Source organism: Camelina sativa, chromosome 6 (genome assembly GCF_030686135.1).
Source record: "Camelina sativa cultivar CO46 ecotype springtype chromosome 6, ASM3068613v1".
NCBI lineage: Eukaryota > Viridiplantae > Streptophyta > Magnoliopsida > Brassicales > Brassicaceae > Camelina > Camelina sativa.
This window is the reverse complement of record NC_141885.1, coordinates 12,709,575-12,724,522: the sequence shown is the minus strand read 5'-3', so window position 1 is coordinate 12,724,522 and position 14,948 is coordinate 12,709,575. Positions and strand designations below refer to the sequence as shown.

Below are 14,948 nucleotides of genomic sequence, written 5' to 3'. Positions count from 1 at the left end.
TAATGAATAAATAGTTTAATTTCCAAATTTATTTCATATATGCTCTATCAAATCCTCCGTTAATTTCTGATGTGCTTGTCTATCACGAATTATAGTATGACCATCACCTAAACCCTGAAGATTTGAAGGCATATTTACTGAAAACGAAATATCTGGAGTAATTCCGATTCCATCTTCTTGTTGGAATTCTTGTTCGTCATAGAGCGTGTATGAATCTCGTTCATCTTCGACAATCATATTATGGAGTATGAGACATGCTCTCATAATATATGCAATCTTACCCTTTGACCATAAAAGAGATGGATTTTTAATCATGGCGAATCTAGATTGCAGGACTCCAAATGCACGCTCAACATCTTTTCGTGCACCTTCTTGTTTTTCTGCAAACAAACGATGTTTCGGATGTTGTGGTTGTGGGATGGATTTAACAAATGTCGCCCATTCCGGGTAAATACCATCCGTCAAATAGTAAGCCAAGTTATACTCATTTCCGTTGACATAGTACGTAACTTCAGGAGCTCGACCGTAAATAAGGTCATTAAATACTGGTGATTGATCGAGAACATTTAAATCGTTACAAGTACCTGAAGCTCCAAAAAATGCGTGCCATATCCAGAGATCTTGTGAAGCTACCGCCTCCAAAACAATTGTTGGTTTACTGGTGCCTCGTGAATACATTCCTTTCCAGGCTGTTGGGCAATTTTTCCACTTCCAATGCATACAGTCGATGCTTCCAACCATCCCGGGAAAACCCCGCAGTTCTCCGTAAAAGAGTAGCCTTTGAAGATCCGCTTGTGTGGGTCGGCGTAGGTATTCAGTGCCAAACAAGTCAACTATTCCAACGACAAAATGTTCCAAACATTTACGAGAAGTCGTTTCAGAGATACGTAAATATTCGTCAACCGAGTCCGCCCCAATCCCATATGCTAGTAGTCGAATTGCTGCAGTACATTGTTGTAGCGGTGAGAAACCATTCCGGAAGGTTGCATCCTTTTTTGGTTTAAATATGGAACTTCTTCACTGAGACGATTCACAATACGCAAGAACAATGACTTGTTCATGCGAAACCGTCGGCAAAATTGCCTCGTCGTGTAAGTCGGATTATCAGTAAAATAATCGTTCCACAAACGTTCGTGGCCTTCTTCCCGTTGTCTATCGATATAAATACGTGGAGATGGTTCCTCCAGAATTTCATGAACAGCAGCTTCAAATTGATTACTAAATTGCTCTTGAAAAAATTTGTTCATACTATCATTATTTGGATCATAATGATAGTGAAATTTGTTTGAAGAAGATGCCATAGCAAATAAGAAGAGAAAGAAGTATTTGAGAGGATGAGAAGGACTGAAATATTTAATTTTGGTTATAGAAGGAAATAACAAAGCTTGACGATGTTTGTGTTGGTGGAAGTGATCAAACTAAAGTCCAAAGAAGGCAAAGACATAGCAAACATCACGGGTTCATTCACGAGTACATAGCGACATCACAGGTTCACAAACATCACGGGTTTGGTAAACAACATCACAAAATAACCACCACACATCACGGGTTCACAAAACAACCACCACACATCACGGGTTTGGTAAACAACATCCGAAAGCAAACAACAACATCACGGGTTGATCATTACTTGAGCTGGTTCACTTGGTCAGTCAGCTGGATCACTCGGTCCTTGAGCTGGATCACTTGATCTTTGAGCTGGATCACAAGTACCTTGAGCTGGATCACTTGATCGTTGAGCTGGATCACTTGTTCGTTGAGCTGGTTCAGTTGAGATGGTTCCGGAGGATAGTAACAGGTCTCAGCCTCCTCTTCTGACTGCGTACTATAGTCTAATGGGCTGTTTATACCATAGTCATATTCACGGTCCATGACTTCTTAAACCTGAAACCGAAACACATATATAAGTTCATGAAAAACATATATAAAACATGGATTCACATATAGCATATTAACATTGATATGGATTCACCGATTCACATATAGCATATAACATATATCATATTAACATTGATTCAAACATCCGAGATTCGCTTAGACAACAAACAAGATGGACAAACATCCGCATACATAGCTAAAAAAAACATAGTTAAAACAGTTCCGCCATTAGCTTCTTCTTCAATGCTTTTTCATCTTCGTCTAGGGTTTCATTCTTGGAAATGAGAGTGTCAAGAATGGACATCTTCTGGAGTTGTTTCATGCCCTCTAAATCCTTCTGTTTTATCTCCCACATGTGACTAAACTCCGCAGATGGTGCAGCCTTCTCTTTGCCTTTGTTCCTTACTCTTTGCCTTGATTCCCGCAGGTCTGCTCTCGTGCTCACCAACGACAGAACCCGTAGATGGTGCAGCTTCATCAGCTTTTCTCTTGTTAGAACTGGTTGTCTTTGGAGTGGGGTTCATAGCCTCGAGACTTGTCCATTTCTGTTCATAGCGTAGAACATTCCAAGCATACTCCATACCGAACTTCTTCTTGTACAGGTTAGTGTAGATTTGGTGAGCATTTTGTAAAACATCTAGATCGTTCATCCCACTAGCTCTCTCACTCTCTGCCTCTGCAAAAGCTCCACAGAACCTGCTCACTTCCCTACTGATTTTTTGCCACCTTTGTCTACAATGGTCAGGGCGCCTAGGCTGAGCACCATCACGGACATGACTACTTGTTTCGTAATAGTCTCCTATACGGATCCAAAAGGACCCTGCCTTTTGCCCATTCCCAACTACTGCATCCTTCGATGTGTTTAACCAGCCGCTTATTAGGACTAAGTCATCTTGGGTGGACCATAGCCTTCTCTCCCTTCGCTGTTCGGCTGTCTCTTCTGTTTGACTAGGAGGTGGACTCGGCTGTGAACTCGGCTGTGAACTTGGTTGTGAACTAAAAGAAGGAATTTGAGAGGAACCAATGTTTACATTGGGAGCAAAGCTGTCATATGGGAAGTTAAGAAGGCTAAAGTAGGGTTGAGACTGATTGTTAGGAGTATTGTTTGATTCCATAGCAATCAGAATTAAACAAAGAAAAGATATTGTTCGAAGGTGGATGATAGAAGAGAAGTAAAAGTTATGATAGATTGGAAGAAAGAAGCCAACAAGAAGGATGATAGAAGAGAAGTAAAACAGCGTGAGAGATTGATAGAAGATTCGGATGTAGTATAGATCACTTAAGAAGGAAACAAGATGGAATTAAGAAACAAAGCGGTTGGACGTAAGATAGAGAACTTAAGAAGCCATCATTAAATCAAAAGTTAGGTGTTGTTAGGGAGTTTTAATTGTAAATAACAACAACCTACTTATGTCAAATCAGTAGTAAATAAAAGTCATTTACTATTTTTTCAAAGTAAATCATTCATAGATTTGGTAACTACTCAACTATATTTGTTAAAGCATTCATAAGTTACAAAGACTAGCCAAATCTAAGAGACATACAAACAAACCAAATGATAAAAGGTTAGATGGTGAGACATACAAACCAAAACAAAGAGACACTTAATTGACAACAACAATGTCTAACATCCGACACCACAAAACAATTTCCCTCATTACACAATCAAACCACAAATAACAAGCCACTACAATCACAATTAACAATTAACAAACCACTATTAACTACAATCAAATATAATCATTGAATAAACACTAATATCACAACTCAAATCAAGAAACCACACATGGGACTTACCTTTTACTTTCGAGCAACCGCAGGGTTCTTGAAGGATCCGATTCAACTTGCGCTAGTTAACCTCACCTACAAGCCTCCGAAACAAAGAAAATTCAATTTTAAAACATGAGGGTTATTGTTGATTCCAAATTCAAAATACAACTCTCGAAATTCAATCATAGATAAGTTCACTAAAATCGTATATTGATTAATCAAAATAAGATGAAACAAACCCTATGACAGATGAAACAAACCCTATGACACATGAGACAAATCCTATTCTAAACCGGGCAAACCTAATTAACAGATTTGAGATTAACCCTAAATCGATGAAACATCCAAGAAACAAAGAGTGAAAGAGAAAACGACAGAACTACCTTCTCTATATGGCCGGTCAAGAAGATGTCGACTTCACCTTCAAATCGCCGGACAGATCAATCGAAAAAAGAAGGGAATTGAATCGTGTAAGTCAGAGAAGCTATGTAAAGATCGACTGCTAGATGGAAGAGCTCTCGATTTTGGGATTTCAATTGCCGGAAAACAAACCTTCGGCGGTGAATATGGAGAGAACGCGGCTTTCGCCGTTTTGGAGAAAAACACAAACCCTAGACTCGATTTCGCAGCAGGATGAGACAAATGAACATTTTTCTTCGTCTACAAAATGTCTCGACCAATCAGAATAGAGGAAAGAAAGGAGAACTGGGCTCTAGAACAGTTCTATCTCAAGACCAAAAAAATTGATCTAAGCCCACTATTCATTTTTTTATTAATTATTTTGGGCTTAGAACACTCCATCTGTTCCCCCTTTAAGGATGGCCTTAGTGCTCCTCAATATGTTTTGACTAAATTAAAGTTCAGCTGGCCAATATCCTTACAAAAGCTCTTGGTCCGAAAGAGTTTGATAGTTTTAAGCTCAAGTTGGATATTTGGGAATTTCATACTCCACCTTAAGGGGAAGGGGGGGGGGTATTATGAGTCAGGGCTCTCCTATGTAGGTTATTTCTGTTTACGTACCTAGGTTAACCGTATATAAGGCACAACCCTTACAACATTATGAAAAAACTTTTTATATATCTTACGGTTTGTGACATATTTTGGTAGAGAATGAAGATTTTGCCAAAGGTCTAGCCGTCTAAGGAGAGGAGTCTTCCTAAATGATAGAAACAAAGCATATTTCGATGTGAACACTACAAGAAAACAGCATAAAACCGACAGGCATATCCGTCAGTTTTCCGTCGGAAACGACGATTACCGACGAATTACAGATGTAAATGTCCGTCGGTTCTAGAGCGTCGGAAAAAATAATCCGTCGGAAATCTGTCGGAAACTACCGACTGATTTCCGACAAGACAAAGACCGACGGATAACCGACAAACATGTTGAGTCGGTAAACCGTCGGTAAATACCAACGGATTTCCGATGGATATCTTACCGACGGATTTCCGATGGATTTTGTACCGACGGGTTTCCGACAGCATTATACTTTCCGACAGCATTATACCGATGGGTTTCCGACGGAATATTTACCGACGGGCTTCCGACAGCACGAATACCGACGGAACTACCGACGGTTTCACGATTGATTTTCGAAAAACTCCGTCATTTCCGACAGAATACTGACGGAATGTTTCGAAAAAATCCGTAGTTTCCGACAGATTACCGACCGATTTCTTCGAAAAAGTCCGTCATTTCCGACTGATTACCGACTGATGTATTTTTTGTATTTTTTTTAAATTGCATAATTATTCAAATTTTAATACTAAATTTTTTGTTAAAATAGAAATGCTTATATAATAATATTTAAAAATTTTAGGGAAATATTATTTCGTACAAACATGGAAAATGTTCTAAAAACCGAAAACATAAATATTTTACAAAACAAAGCTAGAATTCAGAAATCTAAAAGGCAGAATGTCTTGCCCGCATCTCGCTCATGAACGCTGCTAGATCCTCATCCCTCTTCTTGTTCTCCTCTTCCCTTCTTTTGTTCTCCGCTTTTTGTTCTTCCATTTCCTTTTCCAATGCTGCAATCCGAGCATCCTTCTCTTGCAGAGCTTGTTGGAACTCTTGTGTGGGAGCAAATGAGTAACCCGTTGATTGAGATAACGGGCTTTGTTGGGAGAGATTTCCAAGTCCAAAAATCCGTCCCTTGTTTTTTTCAGTTTTCTACACATTCATTTTAAAAATTATTCAAACATTTTAAAACAAAACAAAGTAAAATCAAATTTTTAAAAAAAACAAATATTACCTCATAAAAAATCTCGTTTAATTTCTCTCTTCCAAGTTCTACAGTAGACTCCGATCCTTCAGAAGATTGTTGGGAACTGATTATCTCCTCTTGCCGCCTCCTCGAACTCTCAACAACCAGCTTAGCTTTACCATCTTGTATTTGTTTGGTCTTTTTGTTGGTATGCATATCCTCCATCAAAGTAATATGGTCTAGTACCACACCATCCCTAATAGTCTAAAAGAAGTATTTTAATTATATAAAGATTGTCTTATTAATGATAAAAAATAACAATTATACGAAATCTTAAAACTTACAAGTTGGCGTTGTCGGGTATAGGCGCTAACTGGACCATTGTTGTGGGTTGCCATGCCCAACCCGCCACGGTCGCTCCTTCTATTCTGAGAATATTTTGAGGAAAGTGAAACTGTATTTACTTCACCCCAATATTGAATCAAACCTTGGAAGAGATCATCGCTCAACCTTTTTGGCACCTTTCCTTTCTTCCACTTTTGCTTCCACTCATTCAACATCTTAGAATATTGTCTAGCAGTCGCCTTCTTAAACTCTTTTGGAACGTTGTTGGTGATATCCGGATGCCAAGTGAAATCTTGCTAAAAAAAATAGAAAGATAATGCATTATGAGAAAAATATTATAAAACGATGTTATAAAATTAAAGTAATAAAGTTGAAAACTGTACCGCAAATTGCTTAATCCACATTTCTTGTTCTGACGAAGGCATCACTGAAAACTTTGCGTATGGTGTTTTGAGGATTCCATACATCATACGCAAAAGAGATTTTGTGATCCCATTATGCGAATCACAAAACCATATGGTATTTGGAGCGCCATAAGGATCTAAGCGGGGGATAAGTTCTCATCCAGGGTGAGAAACAAAATCTTCAATGGTCATCTCCATGGGAGCATGTTGTGAAGCTTGTGAATCTGGAACAGGGCTATGACGTGAATGGGAACCACTAGCTTCTCCAGCAGCGTGGTTCCCACATGTGTTTGCAACATAAGAACCATAGTTTCTTTGGGAAAAAAAAACAAATTTAGATCCTATATGAATATAGGGGAAAAAAAACAACAGAGGCACAAAAAGATGGTAAATTTTAAGCTGAAAAACGATTAGAGTTTGATAATTAAGAAATATAAATCCAGAGTTTTAGTTTAATTAAAGAACATAAATGATTGTTTTACCAAAAACACAAAAATTAGTTTTTTCCAAAAATAACAGTATTAGTTTTATTCCAAAATCATTTTTAGTTTTTTTCTTCAAAAACTAAATTAACACATAATTTATAACATTAACACATATTTTACAATAATAACAAATAACTAAACTTCCAACCAAAAAAAAAAATTTCTAGAAAAAAAAAGAAGATAAAACAATTAAACAAAAACCAAATCATCAAAAAAAAACAAAATCTAACACCCTAACAAAAACAAAAACGAAATCCAATTCATCATTCATCAAATCACAGTCTAACAAATCACACTCTAACAAATCTAACACTCTAAATCTTCAAATTAATCTAAAGCCAAATCTTCATAAAATCTAATAAATATACCATAATCCTAAAAAACTAACAAAAATTAAGGAAATATGACAAAAAATGAGAGAACTTACGCCATTCTTTAAAGAGAGCCGCCGGAGTAGATCCGCCGGAGTAGATCCGCCGGAGTAGATCCGCCGGAGTAGATCCGCCGGAGTAGAGACAGCCGCCAGAGTAGAGAAATCCGCCGAAGTAGAGAAATCCGCCGGAGGGAAGAAAGCCGCCGGATGAGGGAAGAAAGCCGCCAGAATAGCAGCTGGTTTGGACGCCGGAAGTCGCCAGATTGGAAGCCGATTCGTTGCCGGAATTTTGGTTGCGAGAGCGAGAGAGAGGATTTGAGAAGTTGGCGTTATGTCGACGAGTGCGAGAAAGAAGATGAAATGACTTAGGTTTTATCGATGTTACCGACGGAACATCCGTCGGAATTCAATAAAAATTTTAATTCCCCGCGATACCGAAAATTTAATTGTATTTCGTTCCCGGGGTGAAATTTCGCAATCCGTCGGTAATCCGTCAGAAAAACCGGACGGATTACCGACATAATACTTTTCCGATGGTGTTCTGACTATTTACCGACGCATTAGATATTAAAACCCTTAATCTTATTATTTTTCTTGACAAATATGCTTATATTATGTAGTTTATATTTTTTCTTGACAAATATGAGTAAATTATGAAAAATAAAAAAAAATTGATAATTTAAAAACATTTACCCATAAGATATAATATCATTCTATTAGTACTTTAGGCAAACAACATATTCATTTTTTTAAATACACAAATTTTGAAGATTTTAGTTTAAAAGAAGATTATAAGGTCATTGAAACTTCATACTTTATACATCTCTTATTAAATATGTGCGTTATAGAACAAAAATTAGAGGTTTTACAAAACTCCATCGGAAATCTGTCAGTATCCGTCGGTAAAAACCGACGGATTACTGACAGCACAAGGAAAACCGACCAAAATTTTACTAACACGACGAAAGTTAGATCTCCATCGGTAACTCGTCGGTAATTTCTGACGGATTACCGACGGATTTGTTTTACCGACCGAATTACCGACGGAATTGACCATTTATTTTTAATTGATTTTTTTAATTATTAAGTTAATTACATTTATTTATTTTACTAAAAAATTTGAAAGCAAATATTTATTTTTATTACGCATGTACTTCAAAGTTACAATTGTTAATAATTAAAAAATCTATTCTGAATCAGAAGAGTAATCGGTAGAAGCTGAGTCTGAATCATCTTCGTCAAATTCTCCAATTTCATCTTATGATTCAGAGTCGACTCTGTCATCTGTGAATTGGGTGAAGTCAACCACGAGGTCAACATCAAAAGAATGCTCAACTGGGGCCATGTAGCCAATTCCGCTAGGTTGCAAAGGATAATGATCGGCAACTCCGTATATTCTTCCTCTTGGGTTTATTTGCGTAACTGTTACCCAAGTATCGGGAGCATTAGAAACGCGAGGATAGCGAATGTAGCAAACCTGTTACAAATAATGTTATGTTAATAATTATGTTAACTAAATGTATTAAATAATTATTCAATAAACGGATAATGTAATACTTATTTGGTCTGCCTGTGACGCAAGGATGAACGGATCATATTTCACCAATCTACGTCATTGGTATGTTTTCTTCCAAATTACGAATACCGTCAAAAGTAAGTGTTCTCGAGCATAAATCCCAAAAAATGCACCTACACCTATAAGTTAAATTTTTAATGTTGAGGTTGTATATATAAATAAAAAAGTATATAATAAATAAAAAATTGCAATATTTAGAAATGTACCTGCAATTGCTTGGTGGACATTGTCGGGTAAAAGATGATCAAATGCAAATGGAAGAAGTCGCTGCATCACAACATGACAATCATGGCTCTTCATCCCAATCCTCTTATATGGAACTGGAACCCTACCGATTCTATCCTGATATCTTGGTTTTTGACAAAATCGACACCTTTTCCTATCTTCGTCTTCTCTCCAATAGATCATGCAATTATCTTCGCATACATCTATCATTTGATAAGGCAAACCAAGACCGGCGACCAATTTCTGAATCTCGTAATATGTACCTGGAAAATGACTATCTTCCGGCAAAATGTCTTTCACAAAATCAGTTATTGCATCCACACATTCCTCAGCCAAATTATAGTTCGTCTTTATGGTCATCAATCTGCTTGCAGATGACAAAGCGGAATGACCGTCCCTACAACCTCCGTATAACGGCTGCTTAGCTGCGTCCAACATAGAAAAAAACTTGTGTGCCTCTGCATTAGGCTCCTCTAAACTATAAACATTTTGACCCATCGATTGCATATTTTCCCTATATGCATCATTCACCATCTCAAGAGAACCCACACCATAATCTACTTCTGTTCTAGGTTCCTCTACTCTATCAACAATATATGGTTCGCTAGAACTATTGTACTCTGGTCTTTCACCATGGAGAAACTAAATCTTGTAACCCGGCATAAAACCATTGGAATAAAAATGACCCCATACTAAATCAATCCTAATATTGTGAGAATTCTGACAAATCGAACATGGACATTTCAACTTACGGGTTTTTAGAGCGATCGGTTGTTGACAAGCCAATTCCATAAATTCACCAACACCACGAGCATACTCATCATTCAATAAATTTGATTCTGGATCGAGCATCGGTCCGTCCATCCACGATTGAAAATAAGAAGAAGAAGACATTTTACGTACTTTTTTTTCTGAAAAAATGAGTGAGAACATGAGACAAAGCGATTTGTTTATATAAAATGGTTTCCGTCGGTAATCCGTCGGTAAATTTTGAAACTGCAACGGTCATAAAACGGCTATAAGAATGGATACTTTGGGTCGTCGGAAATCCGTCAGTAATTCGAAAAATGTAAAACGGACATATTTTCCAACGGATATTACTGACAGACTATATCCGTCGGAAAATATAACGGTTTTCCGACGGATAAAGTCTGTCGGTAACTTACCGACGAAAAACCGACGAAATCATTCGGCGTCAGATAACTGTCGGAAATCCGTCGGTAATTTCCGACTGACAAATTTCCGTCAATACGTCCGTCGGAAATTACCAGGAAGACAAATTTCTTGTAGTGCAAAAGCCAACAACTCTTAAAAGAATCGTGAAACAAACTCTTACTTTTATGGCATGATGAATCTCAATCTCAATAAATCCAACATTTTTTTAGACCGGGAAGATGCCAGAGCTCTTGAACTTAGTAGGTATTCTTTGATGATGGAAAAGAAGCATACATGGATTCTAGAAGGGGGATGCATATCTGCATTATCGCGCTTCATATATTATTGTAGACCATGCATGGAGATGTCAATGCACTAGAGCTTAGAAGGTTAAACTTCAGTGATAGAAATGAAGCATATTTGGATAATAAAAGCAAGGATGTTTATCAGCATTACACAAAATACCAACAAGGACTATGACTATAGCATTGACGTCACCAAATCATAGGTTGTGGTAGACCGAGGAGGTGCTAGAGCTTTATAATGTAGAGGAGTACTAATCCTTGAATGAGGGAGAGTAAACCTATTTGCATTATGAAAGCTAGAAACTCCTAAGAGATAATGAAATTGATCCATATGGGATTGGGATGATGCATCAGCTCGCAAGCAAGATGAGGTAGCTCTTCGGTGTAGGAGATGTATTTTTGATGACTAAAATCAAGTCTACTTTGATGATGAGCGCTTGCAACTACGAAACGGTGGTCATGCTAAAGTTCATGCAAATATGAGATATTCCGATGGTAGATATTCAAATTAATAAAATTTTGCGTACAAGAGTGATTATGGTCATAGAGACGACGTAAGTGAGGAATGTTACAACTACAATGATGTTAAGCAACTGGGAATGTCATACGAGAATCAAGATAGTGGAAGCCATGACAAAGTAGCCTACGATTATAGAGACAAGCTAGGTAATTATAGCTTAAGCCAGAATCCAGCCGGTTAAAGAACTTGTAACTTACTATTTGATTTGGTTTGGTTTGGTTTTTATGCTGTTTAATTCGATTCGGTTCAAATGATGGAAAGTTACCGGTCTGGTTTTATTGAGTCAAAAACAGCTTTTACATCAATACACTTTGAATGACGTCATCTGCCATGTCATCATAACACTAAACGGCATCGTCTCGCTTTGGACTATCTCTTCTCTCTCTTCTTCTATTCGCTTCGTTACTCCTCTCTTGTCTTCTCTTCTCTGTTCTGCCGGAAAACTCGTGAAATCTCTGCGGCTTTAGTAATGGAGAATTCGTCTCATCTCTACTGAAGCCAACGCAGCTCTCGAAATTTCTCTGTCTAGTAATCCTCCTCTCAGATTGATATCGCACGATCTCTGTGACTTGTCTTCTTTAAGAGATGCGCTCCAAGGACAAAATCTCCTACTTTTATGATGGTATATTCATCTCTCTCCCCTTTTCTTTTTATTTTCTTTAAGAGAAAAAAAAAACTCCAAAAACTCTTTATTCTTTAGTTTCACTTCGTAATTCTTGAGCAATTTCATCCACTTGAACCGCGCTACTCTTGTTGTCTTTATTGCTCAATAGATGCATCGAAAGGTTGAATCTTTCGCATCTAAATTCTAGAATAAGTAAAGGGTTACGATTAATTTGGATATACTCCAGCTCGATTTAGTTTTTGAGTAGGGTTTTTGATGAAAAGAACAAAGGGTTTTAGGTGAAGTTTCTGATTTTATTCGATTCCTTAGCTCTAGTTTTAGCTTAAGCCAGAATCCAGCCTTCTAGTTAGGAAGAGTATTCTTAGTATGTGATTGTTTTGACCTAGTCTCTGTTATCTCTTTGCTGAAGATATGAACCCTAGAATTTTTTGTCAAGTTAGAGCTGTATTCATCATTGCATATAATGGAGTTCAGTTTATATTTTCTTGTTGCTTATGGGAGCCTTTGTGGTAGTTTATACAGGTTTTGTGATGATATGCTGATGGGTTTTTTTTAATGTGGTTCAGGGGACGTGGGGAGTGTCTATTTTGGTCCAAATCACCCAATGAAACCTCACAGGCTTTGTATGACTCATCATCTTATCCTTGCATATGGCCTCCATAGCAAGATGGAAGTTTATGTTAGTGTCTCTTGCTCATCTTTCATGTTTCTTGTTCCTCTTCCATTCATCTCTACTAAATTTTAAAGTCTATATTCGTTCTCTACTGTTTCAGCGTCCACACAAGGCATATCCTATTGAAATGGCTCAGTTCCATTCTCCTGACTATGTGGAGTTTTTGCAACGAATTAATCCAGAAAATCAGAACTTGTTTCCCAATGAAATGGCTAGATGTAAGTTGTCTTCATCAATTGTTTTCTTATTTTCCAAATCAAACATATTTAGCTGAAATTAAGTTACTTTGATGCAGATAATCTGGGAGAGGATTGTCCTGTCTTTGAGGATTTGTTTGAATTTTGTCAAATTTACGCAGGAGGAACAATAGGTAAATCCTATTACATTTAGTATATGTTGGTATTCATGTTTGGTTGTCACTTCAGAGCATTTTTAACTGTAAGTTTTGTAAATTAGATGCTGCACGCAGATTAAACAACAAACTCTGTGACATTGCTATAAATTGGGCGGGCGGGTTGCACCATGCCAAAAAATGTGATGCATCAGGGTTTTGTTACATCAACGATCTCGTACTAGGAATTCTTGAGTTGTTGAAACACCATCCCCGTGTGCTATACATAGATATAGATGTTCATCACGGTGATGGAGTTGAAGAAGCTTTTTACTTCACTGACAGGTTTGTACACTTTGATTAGTCTTAGAGTTAGTCTTAAGTTGTTACGATAGAAACTGATTACCAATATCTTTGATTTCTTGTTATGACAGAGTGATGACTGTTAGCTTTCATAAGTTTGGTGATAAGTTCTTTCCTGGGACCGGCGATGTTAAGGTAATATTCGTGTACCGATTCTGTGAGGACTGTTTCTATGTGTTTGGATGAATTGTCACTGTGACATACTTTTTCTTTAAAAAGGAAATAGGAGAAAGAGAAGGGAAATTTTACGCCATCAATGTGCCACTGAAGGATGGTATCGATGACAGTAGTTTCAACCGTCTCTTCAGGACAGTAAGTTCTTGAACCAAACCACTCAAATTTCAATTATTTTCAAACGTTTCTCGTGTTTTGATCTCGATCGGTAAACCTTTCCCTTCTTTTAGATAATATCCAAGGTTGTTGAGATATATCAACCGGGTGCAATTGTGCTTCAATGCGGGGCAGATTCACTAGCCAGGGATCGACTAGGATGCTTTAATCTCTCTATTGATGGTGCTTTTTTTCTTCTTGTAATCGAAATCTCTTTCTCTCTTTCAATCTCTCTTTTGCTAGTTTCTATGTGACTTGTTTATTCTGAAATGGCTTCCCCTTGTGCAGGACATGCTGAATGTGTTAAATTCGTGAAGAAGTTCAATCTTCCCTTACTGGTATCTATTTTTCTTGACTTATATCTAGTACGTTCTTACTGTTCCGTGACGATGAAGTCAGTTTCTTTTCTGATTGTTTAATTAGGTTACAGGAGGTGGAGGATACACAAAGGAGAATGTAGCTCGGTGTTGGACTGTTGAGACTGGCATTCTTTTGGACACAGAACTTCCTAATGGTTAGTAATGTTTGTTAGAGAGTGATTCATGTTTCGGAACTTACTTCGGAGCTCACAGATTCATTGTTTTTGCAGAGATTCCTGAAAACGACTACATCAAGTATTTTGCGCCGGATTTTTCTTTGAAGATACCTGGTGGTCACATTGTAAGGACCTCTCTTATGTACCATATAGTTCCTCATTCCTCTAACAAAAACTAAAGAGAGATTGAGAATCATTTGTGTTTTGAAACTGTAACAGGAGAATCTAAATACCAAATCGTACATCAGTTCGATCAAAGTGCAGATTTTGGAAAATTTACGATACATTCAACATGCTCCAAGCGTGCAGATGCAGGAGGTAAAACTCAGATCATCATAGCACAATTGATGATTTGATCAATCTTGTTTGTTTTATTTGTGTTATCTAACACTGATCAGTTTTTGACTTGACTTTCTTAGGTACCACCTGATTTCTACATACCAGACTTCGATGAAGATGAACAAAACCCGGATGTACGCGTGGATCGTAAGTATTCTAAACCACCTTGAAATCTACCTTAGTCCATTCGTTTTCTCAGCGAGTAATGTTGTATTGTAAACGGTTTGACTGTTTCAGAGCGTTCGCGGGATAAGCAGATCCAAAGAGACGATGAATATTTCGATGGTGACAACGATCACGATGCTTCGTAACATGGATTTCTACGAACAGAAGACAATCAAAAGTTTGTATTTTTTTGTTTGGTTATGAGAATTGTGTAATGCTATCAATATTTTTAACGGCTATATATGACTACCAGAGACGATTGATGATTGATTCCATCTTTTTGTCTTGTGTATATGATGAAGCTTTCTTTTTCATTTTTTTCGTCACTGTTCTGTTATAGTTAGC

General features: G+C 37.4%; 2 protein-coding genes and 1 pseudogene across 5 annotated transcripts; 1 reads left to right on the top strand and 2 right to left on the bottom strand.

Moving 5' to 3' along the window:
* Positions 1 to 33: 33 nt before the first annotated feature.
* On the bottom strand, positions 34 to 1,301 carry LOC147942501 (uncharacterized). The gene is made up of 4 exons (XM_087456088.1): positions 951 to 1,301; positions 677 to 833; positions 348 to 584; positions 34 to 188 (listed from the first exon to the last, which is right to left on the bottom strand). The coding sequence occupies exons 1-4, from the start codon at positions 1,299 to 1,301 to the stop codon at positions 34 to 36; spliced, it is 900 nt and encodes a 299-aa protein (XP_087312214.1).
* A 7,418-nt stretch (positions 1,302 to 8,719) lies between these two features.
* LOC147942500 (uncharacterized) lies at positions 8,720 to 10,156 on the bottom strand (annotated as a pseudogene).
* Positions 10,157 to 11,587: 1,431 nt separating this feature from the next.
* Positions 11,588 to 14,917, top strand: LOC104790713 (histone deacetylase 9). 4 transcript variants are annotated; one of them, XM_010516490.3, is made up of 14 exons: positions 11,588 to 11,864; positions 12,434 to 12,546; positions 12,641 to 12,758; positions 12,836 to 12,910; positions 12,997 to 13,216; positions 13,306 to 13,369; positions 13,454 to 13,546; positions 13,639 to 13,747; positions 13,853 to 13,902; positions 13,988 to 14,078; positions 14,154 to 14,224; positions 14,319 to 14,417; positions 14,519 to 14,585; positions 14,676 to 14,917. In XM_010516490.3, exons 1-14 carry the CDS (start codon positions 11,828 to 11,830, stop codon positions 14,747 to 14,749), a joined length of 1,281 nt encoding a protein of 426 aa, XP_010514792.1. In that variant the 5' UTR covers positions 11,588 to 11,827; the 3' UTR covers positions 14,750 to 14,917. The 4 variants fall into 4 exon arrangements, 1 of the variants encoding a protein (XP_010514792.1); XR_015558959.1 differs by having other exon boundaries at positions 11,614 to 11,864; positions 13,461 to 13,546; XR_015558960.1 differs by having other exon boundaries at positions 11,614 to 11,864; positions 13,461 to 13,546; positions 13,639 to 13,764.
* The last annotated feature ends 31 nt before the right edge of the window (positions 14,918 to 14,948 follow it).